This window comes from Hemitrygon akajei, chromosome 8, assembly GCF_048418815.1.
Source record: "Hemitrygon akajei chromosome 8, sHemAka1.3, whole genome shotgun sequence".
In the NCBI taxonomy this organism is placed as follows: Eukaryota; Metazoa; Chordata; class Chondrichthyes; order Myliobatiformes; family Dasyatidae; genus Hemitrygon; species Hemitrygon akajei.
Window position 1 is genome coordinate 176,687,105 of NC_133131.1, and position 27,593 is coordinate 176,714,697.

Consider the following 27,593-nt stretch of genomic DNA (forward strand, 5'->3'; position numbering starts at 1 on the left):
CATAGGAGCAGAAATAGGCCATTCAGCCCATCAAGTATGTTCTGCCATTTCATCATGGCTGATCCATTTCCATTCTCCTGCCTTCTCCCCATAACCCTTCATGCCCAGACTAGTCAAGAACCTATCAACCTCTGTCTTAAATGACTGGACCACCACAGCCTTCTGTGGCAAGGAATTGGGCTAAAGAAATTCCTCCTCATCTCTGTTCTAAAGGGGCATCCTTCTATTCTGAAACTGTACCCTCTGATCCTAGACTATCTTCTCCATATTCACTCTATCTAGGTCTTTCAATATTCAGTAGGTTTCAATGAGATTCCTGCCCCCCCCCCCCCCAACACATTTTCTGAGCTCCAGTGAGTACAGGCCCAGAGCCATCAAACACTCCTCATACAGTTACCCTTTCATCCATGGGATTATTGTCTTGAAGCTCCTCTGGGCCCTCTCCAATACCAGCATATCCTTTCTTCAATATGGGGCCTAAAACTGCTCAGAATACTCCAAACACAATCTGCTCAATGCCTTATAAAGCCTCAATATCACCTCTTTGCTATCAGCAACTGAGGGCTTACTGCATTTCTTCATATGTATCAACTCGAGGGATCTCAAAGCCCTTTGCAGACAATGAAGGGCTTTGAAATTGCAGTCACAACTGTGAATCTGACCAAATTGAGAGTGCCCACAGCAAGATCTGGCAGACAGTAATGTGATTGTGGCTTGTCTTTTCCCCAGTGAGGTTTGCTGAGAACACCGGGAGAACTTGCCAACAATCTTTCCATGTACCTGTCTCCTTGCATCTCTGCCATGAATGGTCCCAAGCCCAGCTGTGAAAGGAGGGGAGTTGGACATGAACCTCACACAGATTCACAAGCCCTGCACTAACCTTCAGTTAAATTATCACAGGACATAACCCACCCTGGTAACAACCCAGAGCTGCAGAAATGCCAACAGAAGCTCCAAAAACCTCAACCATGAGAGAGGAAGGATCCTCAAAGCTGGGCTACCCCTGGAGACAACGTGAAAGACTGGCCCAGGGTAGGTGACTCTGGTGAGCTCCAGGAGGAGTGACAGGACTTAGGCAAGTCTCCTTGCTCCTTTGTCTAGATTCACTATCAGATTGGCATTAAACACAAGTATCTCCAAAACACACACTAAGAAAGCTCAGCAATGCTGTGAAACCTTGCTGTGTAGTGAAAACACCTCCTTCATCCCCCCGACAAAACAGGATTTAATGAGCCACCTACCTGGAAGGCGATGGGGCTGGTGGATGAGCTCTGCTTTCAGGAAGGAGAATATACCACCGCTCTCTGAACAGATTGCATGTCCCGATTCCTTGGGTGTCTACAGTTCTGAACAATGCCAGAATAGGAAGGTGTGGCTCTGTTTGTTATCATTCAGCCTACAGCACTTTATGACTCAATTTAAAGTCAGTTCCTACAGGTTCACAGGCTCTACACTAACATTCAGTTAAATCATCACAGGACATAAAACCACAAGGCCTCTGGGAAAACTTGCCACTCTGAATGGCAAAAATTTTAAAAATGCCAGCAATCTGAAATACAAACAGCAAGCGCTCGGAACACTTGAAAAATGGCAGAGGGAATTAAAAGCCAACAAAGTATGTACTTTAGTAGGACTTACACAAGGAACAGAAGAGCACTGAAGAACAGTGGAATGTTATGTTGAAGTTGTAAAAGATATTGATGAAGGCTAATTTGAAGTACTGTGTGCAGTTTTGGTCACCTACCTTCAGGAAAGATGTAAGATTGAACGAGTGCAGAGAAGATTTAATGGGATGTTGCCAGGTCTTAAGAACCTGATTTATAAGGAAAGATTGAATAGGTTAGGACTTTATTTCCTGGAGCATAGGAGAATGAGGCGAGATTTGATGGAAGTATACCAAACAGGAGTTACAGCCAGGAGTGGTAATGAGGACAAGCTCCTAATACATATTAAATGCTCCCAATGGCTGTGCCTCTGACAACCACAACTAGCTCTTGGACTTTACGTGTGGCTTAGCTACTAAGCCGAGCAGAATCGTTCCTACTGCTGGGGAAGGGGCAAAGGCAGATTACTGCTGCTTTAAAACTAATCGTCTTTGGCAGATGGGGCTCGTCAGCCGTGGTAGGCAGCCTATCTAGGAGAAAGAAAACTCTGATCTCAAACCTTCATTGCCTTGCGGATATACCAACTCATGGGGAAGGCTTCGGGAGTAAACCCCGAGGAATAATCTAGAGCTGGAGTCCCTGAGGTAGTCCTACATAGAGTTCAATGTTGACTGGCAACTCCTGAGACGTGGCTGGTACCAAACTGTATCGGCCTCTGCCGTTCCTTTGGGCTTATCAGCTGTGTGGAGAGGGGGAGCTTGCTCCATGGGCAACAGCTGGCTCTCCGTATCGTACTGCCCAGGCTTGCGTATCTCGACAGTTCGGACGCAATATCCATGGTCAGCTCTTAGTGACAGAGACCTCAGATACAAAATTATGACGGGTACAGATAGGGTAAGTGCAATCAGCCTTTCTCCACTGACGTTGAGTGAGACTAGAACTAAAGGTCATGGGTTAAGGGTGAAAGGTGAAATGTTAAAGGGGTACATGAGGGAGAACTTCATTTAGAGGGTGGGGAGAGTGTGGAATAAGCTTCCAGTGAAAGTGATGGATGCAGATTTGATTTCAACATTTAAGAGAAGTTTGAATAAGTACATGGACGGTAGAGGTGTGGAGGGCTATGGTCCAGGTGTAGGTCATAGGAATAAGCAGAATAATAGTTCAGCATGGACTAGATGGGTGAAGGGCCTGTTTCTGTGCTGCACCAAGTCACTCACCAAGTCAGGCAGCCTCTGTGGAAAGAGAGACACAGTCAAGTTTCAGATCAGAGACCCCACGTCAGAGGCTGCCTGACCAGTTGAGTGTTTCTGGCACCTCTGGTTTTGTTTCAGCTTCTGCAGATTTTCTGAGTTTTGTCAGCAGTTCTCTCAAAAGTCTTTCCCTCAGTGACAGCAAAGTAAAAGGGCTGATCATAGATTACAGGAAGGGGTAGGATGCAGTGCACAATGCTCCTGTCTTCATCAATGGTACTGCAGTCAAGAGAGTTCAGAGTTTCATGGTCCTCAGAGTAAACATCATCAACAGCCTGTCCTGGTCCAAAAAAAGCTCATCAACTCCTCTACTTCATCAGGAGGCTACAGAATTTGGTAAGTCACCTCTTACCCTCACTAATTTTCTTTTATACAAACGCTCCACAGAAAGCATCCTACCCAGACACATCACGATTGGTATGGCAATTGCTCTACCCAAGACCACAAAAAAACAATAGAGTGTTGTGGACACAGTTCAACATGTCAAGGAAACCAGCCTCCCCCCCACCATGGGCTCTGTCTATACCTCTCACTGCCTCAGTAAAGCAGCCAGTGTAATTAAAGACCCAACACACTCGAGACATTCTCTCTTCTCCCATCAGGCAGAAGATACAAAACCCTGAAAGCACATCTGACCAGGCTCAAGGACAGCTTCTATCCCATTCTTATAAGGTTATTGAACAGTACTCAAAATCTACATTTTCATGACCTAACTACCACATCATATCAGACAGCATCTATGGAGGAGAATAAACAGTCAACATTTTGGGCTAAGACCCTTCATCAGGACTGGAAAGGAAAGGGGCAGTAGCCAGAATAAGAAGGTGGGGAAGGGAAGGAGTACAAGCTGACAGGTGATAGATGAGACCAGGTGTAGGTCGATGGAGAGCAGGTAGGAAGGGACAATGTAAAAATCTGGGAGGTAATCGGTGGAAGAGGTAAAGGCTGAAGAGGGAATCTGATAGGATAGGAGAGTGGAACATGGGAGAAAGGATTAGAGGGGAACCAGAATGGGGAAGGGAAAGAGAGGGGGGAGAAATTACCAGAAATTAGAGAAATTGATGTTCATTCTGTCAGGTTGGAGGTTGGAAATTTGAGGTTTTGCTCCTCCATCCTGAGTTTGATCGCATTTTAGCAGCAAGAAGAAAGAGGCTGTGGACAGACAAAAACAGAAGTTACAGAACAGACCCCATTTGGAACCCCACTAGTCATAGACCTCCAGTCAGAACAAGTCCCCTTGAACACTACCTCTGACTTTTATGGGCAAACCAGTTTAGGATGCAATCACTCAAGTCACTGTGGATCCCATGCACCCTAATTTTTTGGACAAGCCTACCATGTAAGACTTTGTTAAATGCCTTACTAAAATCCACGTATAAAAATCCATTGCTTTACCTTCTTGAAAAGCATGTCCAGATTACTCAAAGTTAATTTATTATAACCATATACTACTCTGAGATTCATTTTCTTGCAGGCATTCACGGTACATACGAAGAAACAGAACAGAATCAATGAAAGATCACACACAACAGGACGGACAAGTGATTACTCAGCAAAAGACAACAAACTGCAAATGCTAAGAGAAAAAATATAATAAATAAGCAATTAATTGGAAACACAAATTGTAGCATCCTTAAAAGTGAGTACATAGGTTGTGGGAACAGTTCAGTGTTGAGGTGAGTGAAGTTATAGAAACAAAGAAAGCCTACAGCACAATACAGGCCCTTCGGCCCACAAAGTTGTGCCGAACACATCCCTACCTTAGAAATTACTAGGCTTACCCATAGCCCTCTATTTTTCTAAGCTCCATGTACCTATCCAAAAGTCTCTTAAAAGACCTTATCGTATCCGCCTCCACCACCGTTGCTGGCAGCCCATTCCACGCACTCACCACTCTCTGTGTAAAAAACTTACCCCTGACATCTCCTCTGTACCTACTCCCCAGCAGCTTAAACCTGTGTCCTCTTGTGTTAGCCATCTCAGCCCTGGGAAAAAGCCTTTGACTATCCACACGATCTTCCTGATGGTTGTGGGGGCAATAACTGTTCCTGAACCTGGTGGTGCGAGTCCTGAGGCTCCTGTACCTTCCTCCGGATGGCAGCAGCCAGAAGAGAGCAGGTCCTGGGTGGTGGGTGTTCTTGATGCTGGATCCTGCTTTCCTGTGACAATGCCTCATGCAGATGTGCTCAACGGTGGGGAGGGCTTTATCCATGATGGACTAAGCCATATCCCTTACTTCTGGTCTTTTCCGTTCAAGGGCATTGGTGTTTCCATACAAGGCCATGATGCAACCCAGTCAGTATACTCTCCACCTAGCATCTTCGACCTAGCACATATAGGGCACACTGACCCCAAGTAGACTCCAAATGCTGATTAATCCTATCCCTAAGGATGCTCTGCATTCGTTTCCCTACCATGTGAGGCTCACGGATCTGTAATTCCCAGGGTTACCCTTATTTCCATTCCTGAACAAAGGAACTTGCCAGTCCTCCAACATCACACCTGTGGCTAGTAAAAATACAAAGAGCTTGGTCAGGGCCCAGAAATCTCTTCTTCACCTCTCTATTGTACATCCCATCAGGCCCAAAGGACTTACTCACCTCAACGTCAATAGCTAATGTTAAGTCAGCATCAGAAAGTGTGCTGATGCTTACGGGCTGCCCCCAGCACATCCTCAGGTGTGTTGGTTGTTAACGCAAACAACGTATGTCACTGTAGCTTTGATGTATGTGTGACAAATCTGAACCTAAAGTTGTCAAGAGTCCTAATACCATCTTGCTCCTAATCTCAAAATGCCCAGCCCAGCCCAGCGTATTGCACTCTCCTCTATTTGGCTCACTGTGGAAGTTACAGTGAGGCAAGGTTAAAGACAGCATCCAGGTGATAATGACCATGGCAGTGTGTAGTCAAATCCACACTAAGGAGACCTTTTGAAATGAGACTGCCAGAGCTAACCTTGCTTACTCAGACAGATAGGTAAGAATGACTGTGGCAGTGCATAATCAACCTAGAAGATAGCTTCCCTTTACACAGTAGAGGGTGCCGGAGACAGACGCATTAGGAATAATGGAAAAACGTGAAATACATCTAACAACTAAGGGACACTTGCTTTACTAACTTAAGTGTCATCAGTTCCAATGACTTCTAGCATCTCTATTTTGAATGTCGATTGGTGTCACAAGTAAGGAATTGAAACGTATACAATTTACACTAATCGGTATCTGTAACTGATAAGCCAACTCAGTATAAAAACAGCAGCTTTCTGAACAGTACGGATGATGGGCCATGCCGTTCTCCAGTGCACTCGGAAGAGTGTGTGTGTTCTGGACCCAGTTATTTTAGCTATTGTATTTTATTATCAGTGATGACATCACTATCTTCTACACCGGGGTTACCAAACTTTGTTAGGCCATGGGCCCCTACCATTAACTGAGGGGCCTGTGGATCACAGGTAGGGAACCCCTGCTCTAAACCCTTTACCTTGTCAACACCAACACAACGTTTTCAATTAGGAACTCACCCACATCATCTGCCTCCCTTTATCCTTGAGTGGTTCGAACCTATCTTCTTGATGTATGTACAGGATGCCTTGGGATTCTCTTTAGTCCTACCTGGAAAGGACTATGGATCTATTTTTAGAGCAATGACCCCCCTAGTGCCGTAATACTACATATATCTGTTGTCTGCACATGCACACCATTCTCTCTCTCTCGTGCTGCAATGTGAATACACCAGTTAAAGCCATCTCCCACATGTGTTTTTATTTCACTGATATGTAGTTCTGCACAGACACAACAAATTGGCGACGAGTATGAACCTGAATGCCAGAAAATATCACGACAATTACAATGGGACAAAACAGTGAGAGTTAAACAGCACAAGAAAGCCATCACGGACACTAACAAAGGTGTGATTACAGTGCGTAGCACACAGTGAAAGACACAACAATGAATTTAAAGTGAAAATAATGTGGCAATGGGTTCAGTCAGGAAAGTTGACAAATTCAATAGCGCTAATGAAGGCTGGGTGTCATATATCAAGAGGGTAGAACTCTTTTGTAACGTGAACAACACTGAGGAGCAAAAGAAAACCCCTCAACTTCTTAGCTTAATGGGTGCAAGTCTCAGTAACCCCTGAAAAGCCAGCAATCAAGATGTTCAACAAAATTGTTACAATTTTACAAAATCACTTGAGCCCTAAACCACTGGCAATAGCTGAGAGATTTAGATTTTACAAAAGGAACCAAAAGACAAAAGCATTTCTGAATACATTGTAGAACTGCACAAACTTTCCCAGTACTGTGACTTTACAGATGGACTTTCTGATACATTAAGGGACGGGCATGACCACTACAATATCGTCAGAGACTGCAGCACTATAGGAAAGGAGGTTAGAAAATGAAATGCACAAAATGCCATGAATGGTGCATAAAGCCAAAAATGCTATTGATGTGGCAAATCCTCCCATGATGCAAATGATTGCAGGTAACAGGAAGTGTGGAAGTGTCACAGACGAGGTCACATAGAGAGAGTGTGCAAGTAAGATAAAAGCACAGCCAATGAGAAAAAACACACAAAGTAAAGAGTTTCACATTGAAAACTGAGCAAATGCATAAAGTGACTGAATGTGAAACAGACAACACAGACACTGACAAAACTGAGCTGTCATGCCCAGACCGAATCTCAATCTGAATTCCTTGTGGTCACTCTATTGAATAAGTGTTAACCGTTAAAAGCCCAGCACTGTTGCCATTTCCGTAGCCCCTGGACTGATACCCTCCAGCGTCATATGGATGCTCACAATGACACATCCAAGCTGCAGCCTCTGTGGAGTCTCAGCTCAGATTTAGATGTTTTTTTCAGGTTCATGGGTAAAATTATAACAATAGAGCGCACTGTAGCTTAGTGGTGAGCACAAAGTGACTAGAGCACCAGTGATCTGGGGTCAATTCCTACTGCTGTCGGCAAGGAGCTTGTGCGTTCACCTCGTCACCATGTGGGTTTCCTCCCACAGTCCAAAGACATACTGGTTAGTAGGGTCATTGGTCACAATGGGTGTAGTTAGGCAGCACAGACTCAACAAGACCACAGGGCCCGTTACCATGCTGTATCTCTAATAAGTAATAGAGTGCAGATTGAAGTGTAACAGCAACAGAGGGAGTGCAGTGCAGGCAGACAATAACGTGCAATGTCATAACAAGGTAGCTACGAGGTTGAATCCATCTTCTTGTACTAAAGAACTGTTTATTATAACAGACTCTTCCCAATCTTTTTCCACTGCCCATCATCTCCTGAAATTGAAATATATAAAATATACAAAAAAAATCTAACACCAGGGGGCATGCATTTCAGGTGAGAGAGGGTCATTTCAAAGGAGATGTGAGGGGCAAGCTTCTTTCTTCTCACAGAGAGTGATGGGTGCCTGGACTGTGCTGCCAGGTGTGGTGGTCGAGGCAGATACAATGCGAAAGTTTAGACAGGCACATGAATGTGAGGAAAATGGAGGGATATGGACACTGTGCAGGCTGAAGAGATTAGTTTAGTTGGCCATTTGATTACTAATTTAACTGGTTTGGCACAACGTTGTGGGCTGAAGGGCCTGTCCTGTGCTGTACTAGTCTTCGTCTCCTAGTCCAAAGGAAAGTAAGTCTCCTCACAATTCTAGTAAACAGGGTAGCAGAGACATTTAATGAATAGTCTGCACAGTAATGCGAACAGTACAATACCAAGGACGAAAGCAGCACAGTGCAATCAGGTGATTATGACAACCCTCAGATCCTCAGATAAATCTCGACTCATAGGCATGGATATCTTGCTGAAAGATGCCTTATCTTTATACCAACAATGCAGTTGTGTAACACATTCATGCAATGAATCATTCCAAAGCCTTCCACAGAAGTTTTGACAAGTCAACCGCAGGGAAACACAGTTGGGCTCACAGTGAGTTTTATGAGGAGGAAAGGTGAAGAGAAGGGGAGGTTTAGGGAGGGGTTTCTAGAGCTTTTAAGACCACGGCATTTCTAGCGATGATGGAGCCATTAAAAACAACATACACTTTGAAAATTAAAGCTTGTTGCCAATTGTGTTAATAACATTTAATGACTCAGTTTCAGTACACGTCAGGCACTAAGATTACAGGCATCGTTAAAGTATTAAAGACATATTGATGATGACAGCTCAACGCTGGTCCTAAACCTACTGTACACTAACCCCGTACCCAACTCAGCAACCTCACCTCTGCTCCCCGACACCGACCCTTCAAATGACCCTTGCTCTTTGAGTCTGACCCTTGAACCACAACCCCCGAACTCAACCCTCACACTTGAATCCCACTTGACTTTGTTCCGGGACTTCAGACCCTGTGCTCAATTCCGTTTGCACCTTGACCCCTGCCCCGACTCCAACCCTTGTCCTCACCTCCGACCCCTGCCCGATCTCTAACCTTTGCACCTTGAACCTCGCCCACATCTCCGAATTTTGCCCTCGGCTTAGGCCGCTACACCTCGACCCCAGCACATCTGCCCCAAACTAAAATAAACATCAATCCCCCGAAATTGCCAAAGTGAAGACCAAAGAGAAACCCTGACTCCAACTGCAGCGGCTGCTTGAAGACAGCGCGATCTCGGTGGATCCGCGTCCCAGGGCCCAGCGACCGGAACCCAGAGCCCGTTCCCTGGCCCCGAACCGCTCCACTCGCCCTCCCAGCCCCGGACACCCCGCTCTCTTTCCTCGCTCCCCGCCCTCTCCCCCTCATCCCTCCCAGCTCCACGTCGCCCCCGTTCCGGATACTCACCGCCTCGCCTCGGTACCCGGGCTCAACGCCGGCGATCCGCGCCTGCGCACTCCACCCCGGGGCTGCGCCTCCGCCCGTTGCCCAGCAACCGCCGCCATCTTGCCTGAGCCGCGCCTCCGCCCGTTGCCTAGCAACCGCCGCCATCTTGCCTGGACCTTCCTCCTGCCTCTGCTCTCCCACTTGATTTCAGTGCCGGACCTCGGCTGCTCTGTACGAATTAGTTTCTACCCTAACTCCTTACATCTTACACCCGGACGACGGCTGGGTGGGGGGGGGGGGGAGGGGGGGGTTTAATCCTTCAACTCTGACCCCGCCAACGTCGCCTAGCAACAGCTTCACAAAACTGTCGCTCAACTCTTTATTCCCTCCTGGATATTTTATTTTGTGTTTCTCAGATCGACATGTTCTTTGTTCTAAACGTATATTATTTTATAAAACAGTTGATAAACAAAAGGTAACTGTTCCAATAGAAACAAGACAAAATATGCAGATGCTGGAAATCCAAGCAACACAGAAAATGTTGAGAAGTGACAGATGGAGTTCAACCCAGCTAAATATGAAGTGGTTCATTTTGGTAGGTCAAGTATGATGGTAGAATATAGTATCAATGGTAAGACTCTTGGCAATGTGGAGGATCAGAGGGATCTTGGGGTCTGAGTCCATAGGACGCTCAAAGTAGCTGCACAGGTTGACCCTGTGGTTAAGAAGGCATGCAGTGCATTGGCCTTCATAAATCGTGGGATTGAGTTTAGGAGCTGAGAGATGATGTTGCACTATATAGGACCCTGGTCAGACCCCACTTGGGGTACTGTGCTCAGTTCTGGTCACCTCACTACAGGAAGGATGTGGAAGCCATAGAAAGGGTGCAGAGGAGATTTACAAGGATATTGCCTGGATTGGGGAGCATGCCTTATGAGAATAGATTGAGTGAAGTCGGCCTTTTCTCCTTGGAACGAAGGAGGATGAGAGGTGACCTGATAGAGGTGTATGAGATGATGAGAGTGGATAGTCAGAGGCTTTTTCCCAGGGCTGAAATAGTTGCCACAAGATGATACAGGTTTAAGGTGCTGGTGGGGTAGAACAGGGGTAAGTTTTTTACACAGAGTGGTGAGTGTGTGGAATAGGCTGCCGGCAATGGTGGTGGAGGTGGATACGATAGGGTCTTTTAAGAGACTTTTAGATAGGTACATGGAGCTTAGAAAAATAGAGGGCTATAGGTAAGCCTAGTAATTTCTAAGGCAGGGGCATGTTTGGCACAACTTTGTGGGCTGAAGGGCCTGTATTGTGCTGTGGGTTTTCTATGTTTCTAAAATGCTGGAGGAACTCAGCAGGCCAGGCAGCATGTTTGGAAAAGAGCACAGTCGACGTTTCAGGCCGAAACCCTTCGCCAGGACTGGAGATTAGAGGTGAGATTTGCCAGGGAGAGAGTCGGCGGTTGCCGGGGTAACGCACTGAGATGATGTCAGGCGCCAGTGTGAGGATTGGGAGCGAGTCACGTGGGAGCCGATGCTGTTCAGGTCGAAGGAGGGGAGCGGATCACGTGGATGAGTGGGGCTTTGGTCACGTGGGAACTCAGTCGCGGGTTAGAGAACCACTAATTGCGCCAAATGGGGGCTTACCCCTGTAGATGATTTAAACTGATGCACTTCCTCCGGCAATGAGGAGGGATAAGAGGAGGAAGCAAGGAGAGGGAAATTGGCCCCTCCAACTCCCCATCCCATCAATGCCATCTCCTGATGCTTTGGTGGCTAACTAACCATAAATAGATAGAACAATTACAGCCCTTTGCAGAGTGAGTTCCGCTTGTGCCCTCTGAGAGGATGTTATAGGTTTACAAGGATGTTGCCAGGTCTTGAGAGATTGATTTATAGAAGAGTTTGGACAGAGGTAGGACTTTAGTCCAAGTTTTAATTGTTATTCAGCTATACATGGGGTGTGGGGGTATTTTGGGGGGTTGATGATAGGAGTTTGTTTTTACAGGCAGAGGGTTTGATGTTTCTCTTTGAATGACGCTCATATTGTTTCTTTGAGTTATAGATGGAGACATGCTTTGATAATAAATGAACCTTTGAACACCCATGAATACAGCCAAACAAAACAGCGTTCCTCTGGGGACAAGGTGCAAAACACAGTACCAACAGTCACCCACAACACAAGGCAGACAGCACATATAATTTCACTAGCTGTAAAATACAGTCCAAGCTCCTGAATCCAGCAGTCTGCAAACACAATACAGCTTGTATTCTGCCAAGCGAACACTGGAAAACAGCTCTAACTCTGATGCCGCTGCTGTGAATGTCTGTGAGTAGGAAAGACCGTGGCCTGGGCCTAGCCTTCATAACAACTGAAGCCACAGAGCTCCCCCACTGTCTGCACAGTAGGGACACACAGCACATACAAGACACAGTCACACTAAAAAGAACAGAGTCCAAGTCCCTGAGTCCATAAATGCCTCAGCAATCTGCAGCCAAATACGACACAGCCCATCCTCTGCCGAGCAAACACTGCCAGCCCCTCTGACACCTCCAGCACCCATTTTGACGTCCCTCTCCCTGGACAGTGCAAGCACTGCAGCTTGAGGCCTAGTCCTCGCTACAACCAAGGCATCGCAGCTCCTCCATTTCTGCACTGAAGAATCAGTGAACTGGGCTTGCAGTGTTCCACATTACCAATGTTCAACAGGGTCAGAAGAAAAGTGACTAAGCTATTGCTATTCGACAGCATACCAAATCCACCCAGTCCAAACCAAGTGCAGCTCCTTCAGTTTCTCCGCCAACAAGCAACTCACTGACTGGGTTCTTAATGTCCAGCAGGGTCTCGTGAGCATACAAAATACATTTAAAAAAAGACAAGAACACCTTAGATTGGCCCCATCATCTTACCAGAAGTATGAGTGTTAACAGAACTATTCTATGCTATGCGAGTCTATTAATCAATTGAAATGGGTTTATTATTGTCACATGTACTGAGATATGGTTCCTTAAGATTGTCATAGCCAGAGGAAGGAGCTGATGGTAGTGAGGATGAGCTCCCACTACCTAGTAAATGCACCCAATGGTGTGTGCCTCAAATACCCTCTGACAACCAAATCCAGCTCCTGGCCTTCACGTGTGGCTTTGCTACTAATCCCAGCGGAACTGTTTCTACTGACAGGAGGAGGGGAAAAGGCAGGTTACAGTGTACACCGTGGAGCATCTTCATCCCATCTACACTGTGCACTGGGAGCATCATCATCCCATCTACACTGTGCACTGGGGAACATTGTCATCCCATCTACACTGTGCACTGGGAGCATCTTCATCCCATCTACACTGTGCACTGGGGAACAGTGTCATCCCATCTACACTGTGCACTGGGAGCATCTTCATCCCATCTACACTGTGCACTGGGAGCATCATCATCCCATCTACACTGTGCACTGGGAAACATTGTCATCCCATCTGCACTGTGCACTGGGGAACATTGTCATCCCATCTACACTGTGCACTGGGGAACATTGTCATCCCATCTACACTGTGAACTGGGGAACATTGTCATCCCATCTACAGTGAACAGTGAGGAACATCATCATCCCATCTACAGTGTGCACTGGGGAACATTGTCATCCCACCTACAGTGTACACTGGGGAACATCGTAATCCCATCTACAGTGTGCACTGGGGAACATTGTCATCCCATCTACAGTGTACACTGGGGGACATTGTCATCCCATCTACAGTGAACAGTGAGGAACATCATCATCCCATCTACAGTGTGCACTGGGGAACATTGTCATCCCATCTACAGTGTGCACTGGGGAACATTGTCATCCCATCTACAGTGTACACTGGGGGACATTGTCATCCCATCTACAGTGTACACTGGGGAACATCGTAATCCCATCTACAGTGTGCACTGGGGAACATTGTCATCCCATCTACAGTGTACACTGGGGGACATTGTCATCCCATCTACAGTGTGCACTGGGGAACATTCTCATCCCATCTACAGTGAACAGTGAGGAACGTCATCATCCCATCTACAGTGTGCACTGGGGAACATTGTCATCCCATCTACTGTGTACGCTGGGGAACATTGTCATCCCATCTACAATGAACGGTGAGGAACATCATCATCCCATCTACAGTGTGCACTGGGGAACATTGTCATCCCATCTACAGTGTACACTGGGGAACATTGTCATCCCATCTACAGTGTGCACTGGGGAACATTGTCATCCCATCTACAATGAATGGTGAGGAACATCATCATCCCATCTACAGTGTGCACTGGGGAACATTGTCATCCCATCTACAGTGTACACTGGGGAACATTGTCATCCCATCTACAATGTGCACTGGGGAACATTGTCATCCCATCTACAGTGAACGGTGAGGAGCATCATTATCCCATCTACAGTGTACAATGGGGATCCTTCTGACTGGTTGCATCACAGCCTGGAACGAGGCTGCAGGTGATTTCAGATTTGCCTCTCTCACCTGTATTACCCTCCCCGCCGTGAGAGGCATTGAAGGCGTTTCTGTGTAGTGTTACGGGGCTGTTCTGATGGACATTTATACGTTTATCAAGCACAGAAGGGTTGATAGTCTAAAACAGAAGAGATTCTGCAGATGCTGGAACCAACACTCAAGATGCTGTCAAACTCAGCAGGTCTGGCAGCCTTTATGGAGATGTTTAATCAGTCGGCGTTCCAGACTGAGACTCTTTATCAGGACTGGAAGCGCAAGCAGAATATCCTCAGATAGACCTCAGTATGTGCGGTTGGGAGACTGTAGGTCTGACACGGTGGTCAGCAGCACAGGAGCGCCGCAGGGAACCGTACTCTCTCCGGTCCTGTTCACCCTGTACACATCAGACTTCCAATATAACTCGGAGTCCTGCCATGTGCAGAAGTTCGCTGATGACACGGCCATAGTGGGGTGTGTCAGGAATGGACAGGAGGAGGAGTATAGGAAACTGATACAGGACTTTGTGATATGGTGCAACTCAAACTACCTGCGTCTCAATATCACCAAGACCAAGGAGATGGTGGTGGACTTTAGGAGATCTAGGCCTCATATGGAGCCAGTGATCATTAATGGAGAATGTGTGGAGCAGGTTAAGACCTACAAGTATCTGGGAGTACAGTTAGACGAGAAGCTAGACTGGACTGCCAACACAGATGCCTTGTGCAGGAAGGCACAGAGTCGACTGTACTTCCTAAGAAGGTTGGCGTCATTCAATGTCTGTAGTGAGATGCTGAAGATGTTCTATAGGTCAGTTGTGGAGAGCTCCCTCTTCTTTGTGGTGGCGTGTTGGGGAGGAAGCATTAAGAAGAGGGACGCCTCACGTCTTAATAAGCTGGTAAGGAAGGCGGGCTCTGTCGTGGGCAAAGTACTCGAGAGTTTAACATCGGTAGCTGAGCGAAGGGCGCTGAGTAGGCTACGGTCAATTATGGATAACTCTGAACATCCTCTACATAGCACCATCCAGAGACAGAGAAGCAGTTTCAGCGACAGGTTACTATCGATGCAATGCTCCTCAGACAGGATGAAGAGGTCAATACTCCCCAATGCCATTAGGCTTTACAATTCTACTGCCAGGACCTAAGAACCTTTTAAAAGCTATTATTAATGCTTTTTGAGATAGTGATTTAGATGCATATCATATTTTTTACTGAGTTAAGTATTGTATGTAATTAGTTTTGCTACAACAAGTGTATGGGACATTGGAAAAAAAGTTGAATTTCCCCATGGGGATGAATAAAGTATCTATCTATCTATCTATCTATCATCTATCTAAGTTTGGTGGGCGGGGGGGGGGGGGGGGGGGGGGGAAGGAGGACCCGCTGGAAGGTGATGGGTGAAGCCAGGTGGGTGAGAAAGGCAAAGGGCTGGAGAGGAAGGAATCTGATGAGAGGAAAGTGGACCATGGGAGAATGGGGAAAAGGGACTGCAGGCGGAGGTGATGGGCATGTGAGGAGAAGAGGTGGGAACCCAGAGTGCTAAATGGAAGAAGAGGGAAGGGATGGGCAAAACGAAAAGACAGAAAAAAAACTACTGTAAGGAGAAATTGTTGTTGATGCCATCAGGTTGGAAGTACGTAGATGGACTCGTCCTCCCTTGATGGAGTATCTCATGCAAGTGGGCATTGGCTTGATGAGAGAAGAGGAGGCTTCAACTGGATCTGAGGGCAGTTTTCTTTTCATATGGAGAGTGATTGTTATTGTGGAACCCTCTGTCAGAGGAGAACATAGAAACAGATCATTTTAAGAGGAATTTAGACAGACACTTACATAGGCAAGGCACAGAAAGACATGGCTCTAAAGTGGGCAGATAGGATTGGTGTAGACAGACAGATCAGCTGTAGGGCCTGTTCCAGTGTGGTACAGCTCTGTCTGAGTCAGGGTATTTTAGACACAGACTTTCTCTGCAACAGAGTTCCAAGGAGGACAGCTTGGTGGTGAACCCAACCTGTCTCTAGTGTCAGAATGTACAGCCCCTCCCCCTCCCTCTGCCAGAGCTGATGAAGCAGTCCACAGCAATGCCCTTCCGAGTGGTCCCACCGTTCACTGATGACAGTGCAGAGTTCAGAGAGGCAGGGGACACAGGAAAAGAGAGTCTTTATTTAAAATCACTGTATTCTTGTACACACTGGGTGCTGGAAGGGGAGAGGCACACAGACACACACACTCACTCATATACCCCACTGTACAAAGATGGGGTCTCACACACACACACACACACACACACACACACACACACACACACACACACACACACACACACACACACACACACACACACACACACACACACACACACACACACACACACACACACACACACACACACACACAGAGTGAAGATGCCACAGGAGTCTGTACATCTCAGGCAGTATCCTTTCTCAGTCTGTTTGCTGTCCTGTCCATCGGTCCATGATCCAGCCCTGCGAATGTCCTCGTGTTACCCAACAATTTCAAAGTCTGTTATCTCCTCAAAGACTTCCTTGACTTTTTCCCAGGCATTCTCCACATTTTCCGTGATGCTGTGACCAGAAACAGAAAGCTGGATTTACTGACCTAGTTCCTTTCATCACCATCCTTCTCCCCCTCCCCCTCTGTCCCCTCCCTATCCTCTCACCCTCCATCTCTCCTCTCCTACCCTCCGTCTCCCCTCCCTCCATCTGCCTGTTTGCCTAACCCTCCCCTCTCCCTCTGTTCTCCACGCCTCTCCCTCCATCTCCCTGCCTCCCTTTCTCTCTCTGCTCTTCCCACTTTTTCTGAAACCTCTCTCTCCTCCCTCTGTAAATTCATTCCCCTCCCTCCCTCCCTGACCTCATTCTCCCCACTCTATCCCTCCATTACCCTCCTTCCCTACACTCTCTCATTCACTCTCTCTTTCTCTACCTCTCCCTCCAAACCTCTAGCTTTTATATCTCTCTCCATCCCTTTCTCACTAACCTGTCCCCGTTCTCACGCCCACTGCACACAGAACCCTCACCTCTCCAGGAAGTCGTTGACCTCACTCGATCTGTCATCTCCCAGGAATTCGCTGGCGGTGTCCTGGTCCAGGAATATATCTGCAAGAAATCAGACAGAGCGGTGAGAACTGCTGGGATGGGCAAGGAGTGAGGGGTGAGGTGTAAGGGGAAGGGTGAGAAGTGGTGGGTGGGTAAGGGGTCAGAGGTGTAGGGTGGGATGAGGCAATGTGCGGTGGGGAGTAAGTGTACTTGGAGGGTAAAAGGCAAGAGTGTGGGTCCTGAAGAGGTAGAAGGGGGAGGATAGAGGGGGTAGGGAAGTAAGAGGGCAGAGCCCCTCCACCACTACTTCCCTGTCTGGAGTCTAGACGGTCATCTGTTACTTGGTTCAAAGTAAATTTACTATCAAAGTGCATACTATATGTCACCATATACAACCCTGAGATTCATTTTCTTGTGGGCATTCACAGTACGTACAGAGAAATACAGTAGAATCAATGAAAGGCCAGACACAACAGGACAAATAACCAATGTGTAAGAGACAATAAACTGCAAATACAAAGAGACACATAATAATGAATAAATATCGAGAACAAGAGATGAAGAGTCCATAGGTTGTGGGGTCAAACCTGGGAATCTACAGCAGGGAGGGAGCAACGCTACCCAATGCACCCACCAAGGGCTCACTCATGATTGGACAGGGATGGCAAAGCCAATCAGAGAAACCCCCCGCACTGTTCACCAGCCTCTGATTGGCTGGGACAGAGGGATTCCCTGGGTCTCTCCAAAATGACACTCCTCACTCGCCTGGGTGAGTGCAGCTCCTGTAACTCTCGAAGGGCTCGACTCTCTCCAGGACAAGGTGGCCCACCTGATCTACATCCTCACCGCTAGCGGTCCGTGTAACGCCTTACACTGCCAGTGATCGGGGTTCAATTCCACCACTGTGTGTCCGGAGTTTGGACGTTCTCCCCATGTCCGCGTGGGTGCTTGTTTTTCCTCCGTACTGTTTAAAGATGACCTTTATTTGCCAAAACATTGAAACACGCAGCGTCACTTGTGTCGATGATGCAGACAGTCCGAGGACATGGTGAGGGCAGCCCGTAAGTGTCGCCACGCTTCTGGTCTCACAGCAACGTAGCATGACGCTATTACAGCTCGGGGCGAGGGAGTTCCGAGTTCAATTCCACCACCTGTGCGAGGGTTTCCTCGCACAATCCAAAGACGTACCAGTCAGTAGGTCATTGTAAATTGCCCTGTGGTTAGGCTAGGGTTAAATCGTTAACTTGCTGGGGCATGTAACCAAACAAAAATGTAGCATCTCACAACACACTAACCCCAACCCTTACATCTTTGGAATGAGGGTGAAGATGCTCCCCTAGATCTCTTAGAATTCTGCACCAGGGTGCTCTATACCTCTATCTCTTTCATAAGACATGGGAGCAGAAATAGGCCATTCAGCCCATCAAGTCTGCTCAGCCATTCCATCATGACTGATTTATCCCTCTCAACCCCATTCACCTGTCTTCTCCCTGTAACCTTTGGCATCCTGACTAATTAAGAACCTATCAACCTCCACTTGAAATATATCCAATGACAGTATGTGGCAATGAATTCCACAGATTCTCCACCTCTGGCTAAAGAAATTCCTCCTCATCTTTGTTCTAAACAGATGTCTCTCTATTCTGAGACTTTACCCCCTGGTTCTAGACTCCCCCACTATAGGAAACATCCTCTCCACACCCACTATGTCGAGGTCTTTCCATATTTGATAGTTTTCAATGAGGTCCCCATTCAGAGCCATCAAACGCACCTCATGGAAACGTGCTGCACTTTGTTTCAACTCGACTTTCCTGCTGCACTTCAACAAGTAGGTAGTAGTCTCGGGTTCATTTAAAACTTCCTCAACATCACTGCTATGTTTTGTAACTCCAAAACATGAAACAAAATAAAAACAAAAGAGTCCAGAATGTGAGTCTAACTTCATTTTTTACCTTAAGCAAGGTGTGCTCGTATTACAAGGTGGCGTGATGACGTAGGCCATGTACATACTTTTACATATAACCCACAATGCATTCTGTTAATAACAAAGAATGCTTAATCAAACAATATATTTACAATATTGCTAATATGAAATATGCAACACTCTCCCTTGCTTAGCTCAATATAGAATACATCTCAACATTATACACAGTATACTATATAATACACTACTATACACAGACATCCACAGCATAGTAAATTTAAATGGTCCCATTTAGGCCTAAAGATTTAATCCCTGGTTTAATCTGCTTGGCAGGTGAGATTCATGGCTGTGAAACAATCTGAGGCCTGGGGCCTCCTCCGTGGTGGTTGTAGGATTTGATTCTAAGACTGTAAGAACTTGTTCTGACAGCTCGGGATACCTTTCTGCTCCTTTTCCCCCTTATCTACTTCAATCCCTTACTTTTTCTTTCTCACGTTCCTTCTCTCTTTCTCGCTTGCATTCTGTCTTTCTATCCCTTTTCTCCTTTTCAACTTCTTGTCTTTCTTTTTTTCAGTTTCCTTTTTCTTTTAGTTTGTGCATCCTGATCTTGGGAAGGTGCATTGAGTTCACTGGCGAATCCTCTTATCAATCCTTCTATTGCTCCCTTTACCATCTGATCTCTCCTCTTGGTTTCCTCATCCACAGCATCATCTGACAAATCCTCTGTTTTTCTATCTCCATTGACTCCTTCCTTTAAGACCTTCCATTCACCCATCTGGGCTTTGGTTGTTGCATCTATGTTTACAAGCAGCTTTTTATCTCCCACTTGAAATTCATGATGATAACCTTACCGCAAGCAGAGTAGATTCTGGTTCTTCACACTCACAAGAGCCAAATGCTTGCAACTTTCCTGAAGCTCCTTCAACTCTCTTCTAGCTTAAAACTAGTTAATCAAGTAATTACCTGATTAACATATCAGAAGCTTTCTCAGATATGTTGCCGATAAGAACTGTTGTAGTCAGGTCAGCACTTTTGTCACTCTCATGGGATGTCAGAGGTAAATATCTTCCACAGAGTGTGGTGGATGCATGTTACACACTTCCAGGGTGATGGTAGAAGCAGATAGATCAGACAGGCACATGGATGATAGAAAAATGGATGGTTATGTGGGGGGGGGGAAGGGTTAAATTGATCTTAGATCTTAAGACATAGAAGTAGAATTAGGCCTTTTGGCCCATTGTGTCTGCTCCACCATTCAATCTTAACTGATCCTTTTCCCCCTCCTCAGCCCCGCTCCCCAGCCTTCTCCCTGTAACCTTTGATGCCGTGTCCAGTCAAGAACCTGTCAATCTCTGCCTTAAATACACCTAAAGACCTGGCCTCCACAGCTACACGTGGTAACAACTTACACACCCTCTGGCTAAAGATATTTCTCTGTATCTGTGTTTTAAATGGACTCCCCGCTTATCCTAGGCTCCCCCATCATGGGAAACATCTTTTCCGCATTTACTCTGTCTAGGCCTTTCAACATTTGAAAGGTTTCAATGAAATAGATAGATAGATACTTTATTCATCCCCATGGGGAAATTCAACTTTTTTCCAATGTCCCATACACTTGTTGTAGCAAAACTAATTACATACAATACTTAACTCAGTAAAAAATATGATATGCATCTAAATCACTATCTCAAAAAGCATTAATAATAGCTTTTAAAAAGTTCTTAAGTCCTGGCGGTAGAATTGTAAAGCCTAATGGCATTGGGGAGTATTGACCTCTTCATCCTGTCTGAGGAGCATTGCATCGATAGTAACCTGTCGCTGAAACTGCTTCTCTGTCTCTGGATGGTGCTATGTAGAGGATGTTCAGAGTTATCCATAATTGACCGTAGCCTACTCAGCGCCCTTCGCTCAGCTACCAATGTTAAACTCTCCAGTACTTTGCCCACGACAGAGCCCGCCTTCCTTACCAGCTTATTAAGACGAGTCTACTCCCATCTCCGTTAGTTTGTGCCTTAAGATCTTGGGCTGGATGGTGTTAAAGGCACTAGAGAAGTCAAGGAATGTAATCCTCACTGCACAACTGACCCCCTCTAGGTGAGAGAGTGATTTGTGCAGCAAATACGTGATAGCATCCTCCACTCCCACCAAGAGGATCCTGGGCGTGCCTGGTTTGTGGCCTCAGATTCTGTATTATCAGCCGCTCCATGGTCTTCATCACGTGCGACGTCAAGGCAACAGGTCTACCTGTTATACCCCCTCATCCTACTAAAGTCCAGTGAGTACAGTCCCAGAACTATCAGACATTCCTCGTATGATAACCCTTTCATTCCCAAAATCATCCTTGTGAACCTCCTCTGGACCCTCTCCAATACCAGCACATCTTTTCTTAGATGAGGAGCCCAGAACTGTTCACAACACTCAAGGTGAGGCCTCACCAGAACCTTATAAAGCCTCAGCATCACATCCCTGCTCTTGTATTCTAGACCTCTTGAAATGAATGCTGACTTTGCATTTGCCTTCCTCACCACCAGCTCAACCTGCAAGTTAACCTTTAGGGTGTTCTGCACAAGGACTCCCAAGTCCCTTTGCATCTCAGATTTTTGGATTTTCTCCCCATTTAGAAAATAGTCCGCAAATTTATTTCTACTACCAAAGTGCATGATGGTGAATTTTCCAACATTGTATTTCATTTGCCACTTTTTTGCCCATTCTCCTAACTTGTCCTGCATCCTACCTGTTTTCTCAACACTACCTGCCCCTCCACCAATCTTCATAGAATCTGCAAACTTGGCAACAAAGCCACTTTTCTGTCATCTAAATGATTTATATACAGCATGAAAAGAAGAGGTCCCAACACCGACCCCTGCAGAACACCACTCGTCACTGGCTCCCAACCAGAAAAGGATCCTTTTATTCCCACTCGCTGTTTCCTACCAATCAGCCAATGCTGTAATCATGTTAGTAACTTTCCTGTAATACCATGGGCTCTTAACTTGTTAAGCAGACTTTTGGCACCTTGTCAAAGGCCCTCTGAAAGTCCATATATACAACATCCATTGCATCCCCTTTATCTAACCTACTTGTAATCTCTTCAAGGAACTCCAACAGGTTTGTCAGGTAGGATTTTCCCTGAAGGAAACCATGCTGACTTTGTACTATCTTGTCCTGTGTCACCAAGTACTCCATCACCTCATCCTTAACAAGTGACTCCAACATCTTCCCAACCACTGAGGTCAGGCTAACTGGTCTAGAATTTCCTTTCTACTGCCTTCCTCCTTTCTGAAAGAGTGGAGTGACATTTGCAGTTTTCCAGTTCTCTGGCACCATGCCGGAGTCCAGTGCGTTTTGAAAGATCATTTCTAATGCCTCCACAATCTCTAACATTACCTCTTTCAGAACCCTAGGGAGCAGTTCATCTGGTCCGGGTGACTTATGTATCCTTGGGTCTTTCAGCTGTTTGAGCACCTTCTCCTTTGTAACAGTAACTACACCCACTTCTCTTCTGTCACACACTTCAACATCTGGCACCCTGCTAGTGTCTTCCACAGCGAAGACTGAAGCAAAATACTCATTTAGTTCATCTGCTATCTCCTTGTCCCCCATTAATATTTCTCCTGCCTCATTTTCTAGTGGTCCTGTATCCACTCTCATCTCTCTTTTAATTTTTACATTCTTGAAAAAGCTTTTACTGTACACCTTGCTATAGTTTGCAAGCTTGCTTTCATTTTTCATCTTTTCCCTCCTAATGATGCTTTAAGGTGCTCCCCATAGGTTTTGAAAGCTTCCCAATCCTCTAACTTCCCACTAAATTTTGCCTTGTTGTATTAACTCTCTTTTGCTTTGTTTTTCCCTTGTCAGCCACGTTTGACAAGCTTGGAGTAGGTTAAAAAGTAGACACAATATTGTGGGCCAAAGGGCCTGTACTGTGCTGTAAGACCTCAGAACTCCTTCCCCACCAGCACCTTCACCAGAGGGACTGGAGCCGTTTAAGAAGGCGGCTCACCCCTTCCTTCTCCCGGGGTAGACAGGGGTGTGCGAGGTATGTAGCTGTGACCTGTGATGCCCAGATCGGATAGGGCAGGCTGGAAACCACCCCATTGCCAGCAGTGTGCCCAGGGGCTGAAGAATGTACCCACCTGTCTGTTCTCCCTCCAGCGGATGGGCATCTAAAAGAGAAAAGGAGAAAGGTCCGTTACAGCCTGGACTTGGGCCAGGGGACAGCTGGGAGCTCCTTCCCAAGCAGGAAGGGTGACAGAAAGAGTTAAAGAGCGGTCAGACAGAAACAGGGCTAACCCCAGTCTTGACAAAGGGTCTCGGCCCGAAACGTCAACAGTGCTTCTCCTTATAGATGCTGCCTGGCCTGCTGTGTTCCACCAGCATTTTGTGTGTGTTGTTCTAATCCCATCCACACCCGTCTCACTTGCCTGTGTCCATGAACCTGTCCAAGTGCCTTTTAAAGGTTGTTACTGTACCTGCCTCCACCCCTTCCCCGGCAGCTGGATCCAAACACTAACCACTGTCTGGGTGAAGAAGTTGTCCCTCAGGTTCCTATTAAATCTCTCCCCTCTCACCTTAAATCTGAGCCCTCTGGTTCTTGATTCTCCAACACTGGGATAAAGACTGTGTGCATTTACTCTGCGTCTCCAGATAAGATCACCTCCTCAATATCCAATGTTCTAAGGAATGAAGTCCTAACCTACCCTTTATAAGGTCACCCTCAGTTTCCAACACTGCAGTGAAAAATGTTCCTACCTGCTTAACCTCTCTCTGTAATCCAGTCCCTCGAATCCCAGCAACATCCTCATAAAACTGTGCAGGCTGACTCTGTGGTTAAGAAGGCATACTGTGCATTGGTCTTCATCAACCGTGGGATTGAGTTTATGAGCTGAGAGGTAACATTACAGCTATACAGGACCCTGGTCAGACCCCACTTGGAGTACTGTGCTCAGTTCTGTCACCTCACAACAGGAAGGATGTGGAAACTATAGAAAGGGTGCAGAGGAGATTTACAAGGATGTTGCCTGGATTGGGGAGCATGCCTTATGAGAAGGGATTGAGTAAACTGGGCCTTTTCTCGTTAAAGCAGCATAGGATGAGAGGTGACCTGACAGAGATGAGAGGCATTGATCATGTGGATAGTCAGAGGCTTTTTCCCAGGGCTGAAATGGCTAGCACGAGAGGGCACAGTTTTAAGGTGCTTGGAAGTGAGTACAGAGGAGATGTCAGGAGTAAGTTTTTTATGTCGAGAGTGGCGAGTGCGTGGAATGGGCTGCCAGCAACGGTGGTGGAGGTGGATACAATAGGGTCTTTTAAGTAACTCCTGGATAGGTACATGGAGCTCAGAAAAACAGAGGGCTGTGGGTAACCCTAGGTAATTTCTAAGGTAGGGACATATTCAGTACAGTACAGCATTGTGGGCTGAAGGGCCTGTATTGTGCTGTAGGTTTTCTATGTTAGAACTCCTCCCAGTTTAATAGCTGCATTCTGATAGCAGGTGACCAAAACAGCACACAGTATTTATTTATTTATTTGGAGATACAGTCTGGAACACACCCTTCTAGCCAAACGAGCCTCAGCACCCAGCAACCCACTGACTTAACCCCAGCCCAATCACAGAACAATTTACTTTTGCTGAGTGCAGGTAGGTGGGACGAGGTGAGAGTAAGCGTTCGGCACGGACTAGAAGGGCCGAGATGGCCTGTTTCCATGCTGTGATTGTTATATGGTTATATTTACAATGACCAATTGACCTACCAACAGGGTCCATGTTCGTACTGTGGGAGGAAACCCACGCTTTCACAGAGAAGAATGTACCAACTTGCTCCCAGGGGACACCTGAGCTGAACTCTGACACCCCAAGTTCTAACAGCATCACTAATCACTACACTACTGTTGTAGCCCAGATTTCAAGTCCGGATTCAGCAAAGTCCTTCCTGTACAACTACACTATGACCTGACTGATGAAGGCCAGGGTGTCAAAGCACCTTCTTCACCACCCTGTCTACCTGTGAACTGCCTCCAAGCTCCCTCTGTTCTACAACACTCCCTAGGACTCTACCGTTCCGTCCCAGGGCAGCAGGGAGTGGCTGGGGGTCAAAGGTCAGACCAGGTGACTAGGGTTATTGTCCAGGCAGTGGGAAGTCAGTCCAGGGTTTAAACGGTGGTGTCGAGGGGGGTGGGAGGTCAGACCAGATTCAGTACCCAGGGGTGAGAGGGCATTATCCAGTGGTCAGTAGGTCAGTTTTGGGGGGGGGGGGGGGGTTGTTCAAAGGTCAGTGCCCAGAGGTCAGAGGTGAAGAACCCAGGGATCAGAGATCAGATTCAATGGAATTAAAAGTCACGGCCATGGGGTCAGAGGTCAGACTAGGAACCAGGAGTTGAAGGAATGGCCGGGAGGACTGTGGGTTTCAATGGTATCCGGCCAGGGCACGATATTGCAGGGACAAAAGTGAAGGCTGCTGTCAACACAGTGTCAGTGGAGAGAGGTTCGGTGTGCACCGGGAAAGTGAGATGGGTTGGAAGTGGGTAACGAGGTTGGCAGGAAGAGGGAAAGCCCGCCGCCCGCCCACCCTCGACCTCAGCACCATTCTCGGACAGTCTAGTCCCAGCCTCACCATCGTGACGGAACCGAGCTGGCAGACATCTGGGAACCCACGGACCGGCCCCGTCCCACGCGTGAAGTGCCAGAGGTGGGGAGCCGGTGTTCAGCCGCCCCGACTCCAGACCCCGGGAATTCCATCAGCACCAGGGTCAGACGTGGGCCAGTGCACCACCCACATCCGTCTACCCTCAGCTGACGGCTTCTTGCAAACAGGGAATCCCCTTGGTGGGGTCTTCAATGTCACCTCCACAGAGCCTTGGCGCGCCGTCGGACAGACCACGCTGTCCATCGAGGCTGAAGTCTCCGAGAAATGAGATTCAGAGCGTGTGAGGGAGGCAGAAAGGGAGAGATAAAAAGGGGGTGTGAGAGAGAGAGGGCGGGTGAGAGAAAGAGGGAAAGGGTGAAGGTGAGAGAGAGTGAAGATCAGGGTGAAAGAGGGGATGTGTGTGTGAGAAGTACAGAGGGTAAGAGAGAAAGGGGAGGGGGAGAGAGTGAGTGAAAGAGGGAAAGGGAGAGGGTGAAGGAGGGAGAGAAAGGGGAAGAGAGAAAGGGGAAGAGAGAAGGGGGCGAGGGAGGGCGGTGAGGGAGGGCAGAGTGAGAGAAGGGGAGAAAGGGGGAGAGAGAGGAGTGGAGAGAGGGGAAGGGTTGAGTAGAGGGGGAGAGGGGTGGAGAGGAGGAGGACAGTGTGGAGAGGGGGAAGGGTTGAGTAGAGGGGGAGAGGGGTGGAGAGGAGGAGGACAGTGTGGAGAGGGGGAAGGGTTGAGTAGGGAGAGAGGGGTGGAGAGGAGGAGGACAGTGTGGAGAGGGGGAAGGGTTGAGTAGAGGGGGAGAGGGGTGGAGAGGAGGAGGACAGTGTGGAGAGGGGGAAGGGTTGAGTAGAGGGGGAGAGGGGTGGAGAGGAGGAGGACAGTGTGGAGAGGGGGAAGGGTTGAGTAGAGGGGGAGAGGGGTGGAGAGGAGGAGGACAGTGTGGAGAGGGGGAAGGGTTGAGTAGAGGGGGAGAGGGGTGGAGAGGAGGAGGACAGTGTGGAGAGGGGGAAGGGTTGAGTAGAGGGGGAGAGGGGTGGAGAGGAGGAGGACAGTGTGGAGAGGGGAAAGGGTTGAGTAGGGAGAGAGGGGTGGAGAAGAGGAGGACAGTGTGGAGAGGGGGAAGGGTTGAGTAGAGGGGGAGAGGAGGAGGACAGTGTGGAGAGGGGGAAGGGTTGAGTAGAGGGGGAGAGGGGTGGAGAGGAGGAGGACAGTGTGGAGAGGGGGAAGGGTTGAGTAGAGGGGGAGAGGGGTGGAGAGGAGGAGGACAGTGTGGAGAGGGGGAAGGGTTGAGTAGAGGGGGAGAGGGGTGGAGAGGAGGAGGACAGTGTGGAGAGGGGGAAGGGTTGAGTAGAGGGAGAGAGGGGTGGAGAGGAGGAGGACAGTGTGGAGAGGGGGAAGGGTTGAGTAGAGGGGGAGAGGGGCAGAGATGGGCAGGGAGAGGGAGGGGAGTGTGGAGAGGGGGAGGTGTGAGAGAGATGGGGTGGGAACCGTTATCGAGAATAGAACTTTATTGCCATTGCTCAGAGAGCAAGATTACGGTGCTACTCCAATCTGAGCAAAGCTGATACTTATAATGTGTGTGGTGCGACTTGATCAAACCAATTCCCACATTTACATGATTCTGATGGTCTGTAACTGTCCTTAGTCGGGGTGTAGCATTTCTTAGCTGCACAGCAACCCTCGGGAAGAAGCTGTTTGTTGATCTACTGCCTTGACTAAGATGTTTCTGTATCTCCTACCAGAGGCCATTCGGCCCGTCCTGCTGCAAGGCAGAGGGTGAGCTATCATCAGGAGTGTCTGTACCACCCACCCCGTGACTGGTGGGACTGTGAGTGGAATATATTGCAATCAGAATATATAAAAGCTAAATTGGATAATTAGTGCAAAACTAGT

General features: G+C 47.5%; 2 protein-coding genes across 4 annotated transcripts in view; both read right to left on the reverse strand.

Annotated features, from left to right (window-relative positions):
* ppp1r16a (protein phosphatase 1, regulatory subunit 16A) overlaps window positions 1-9,705 on the reverse strand; it is a 123,029-nt gene extending 113,324 nt beyond the window's left edge. Inside the window, exons 1-2 of one of the 3 annotated variants that reach the window (XM_073055184.1) lie at window positions 9,647-9,688; window positions 3,898-4,006 (exon numbers count right to left, since the gene is read on the reverse strand). The gene's annotated coding sequence lies outside the window, so the exon portion shown is untranslated. Of the gene's footprint in view, window positions 1-1,241; window positions 1,371-3,897; window positions 4,007-9,646 lie in introns of those variants that run through there. The other 2 variants (XM_073055183.1, XM_073055185.1) reach the window with 2 other exon arrangements.
* Window positions 9,706-16,230: 6,525 nt separating this feature from the next.
* The window catches only part of LOC140732477 (flap endonuclease 1-like), a 45,504-nt gene continuing 34,141 nt past the window's right edge, over window positions 16,231-27,593 (reverse strand). Inside the window, exons 5-7 of the mRNA XM_073055188.1 lie at window positions 23,207-23,236; window positions 17,128-17,206; window positions 16,231-16,672 (exon numbers count right to left, since the gene is read on the reverse strand). Coding sequence (XP_072911289.1) covers window positions 16,614-16,672; window positions 17,128-17,206; window positions 23,207-23,236 — 168 coding nt within the window. The 3' untranslated portion in view covers window positions 16,231-16,613. The remainder of the gene's footprint in view (window positions 16,673-17,127; window positions 17,207-23,206; window positions 23,237-27,593) is intronic.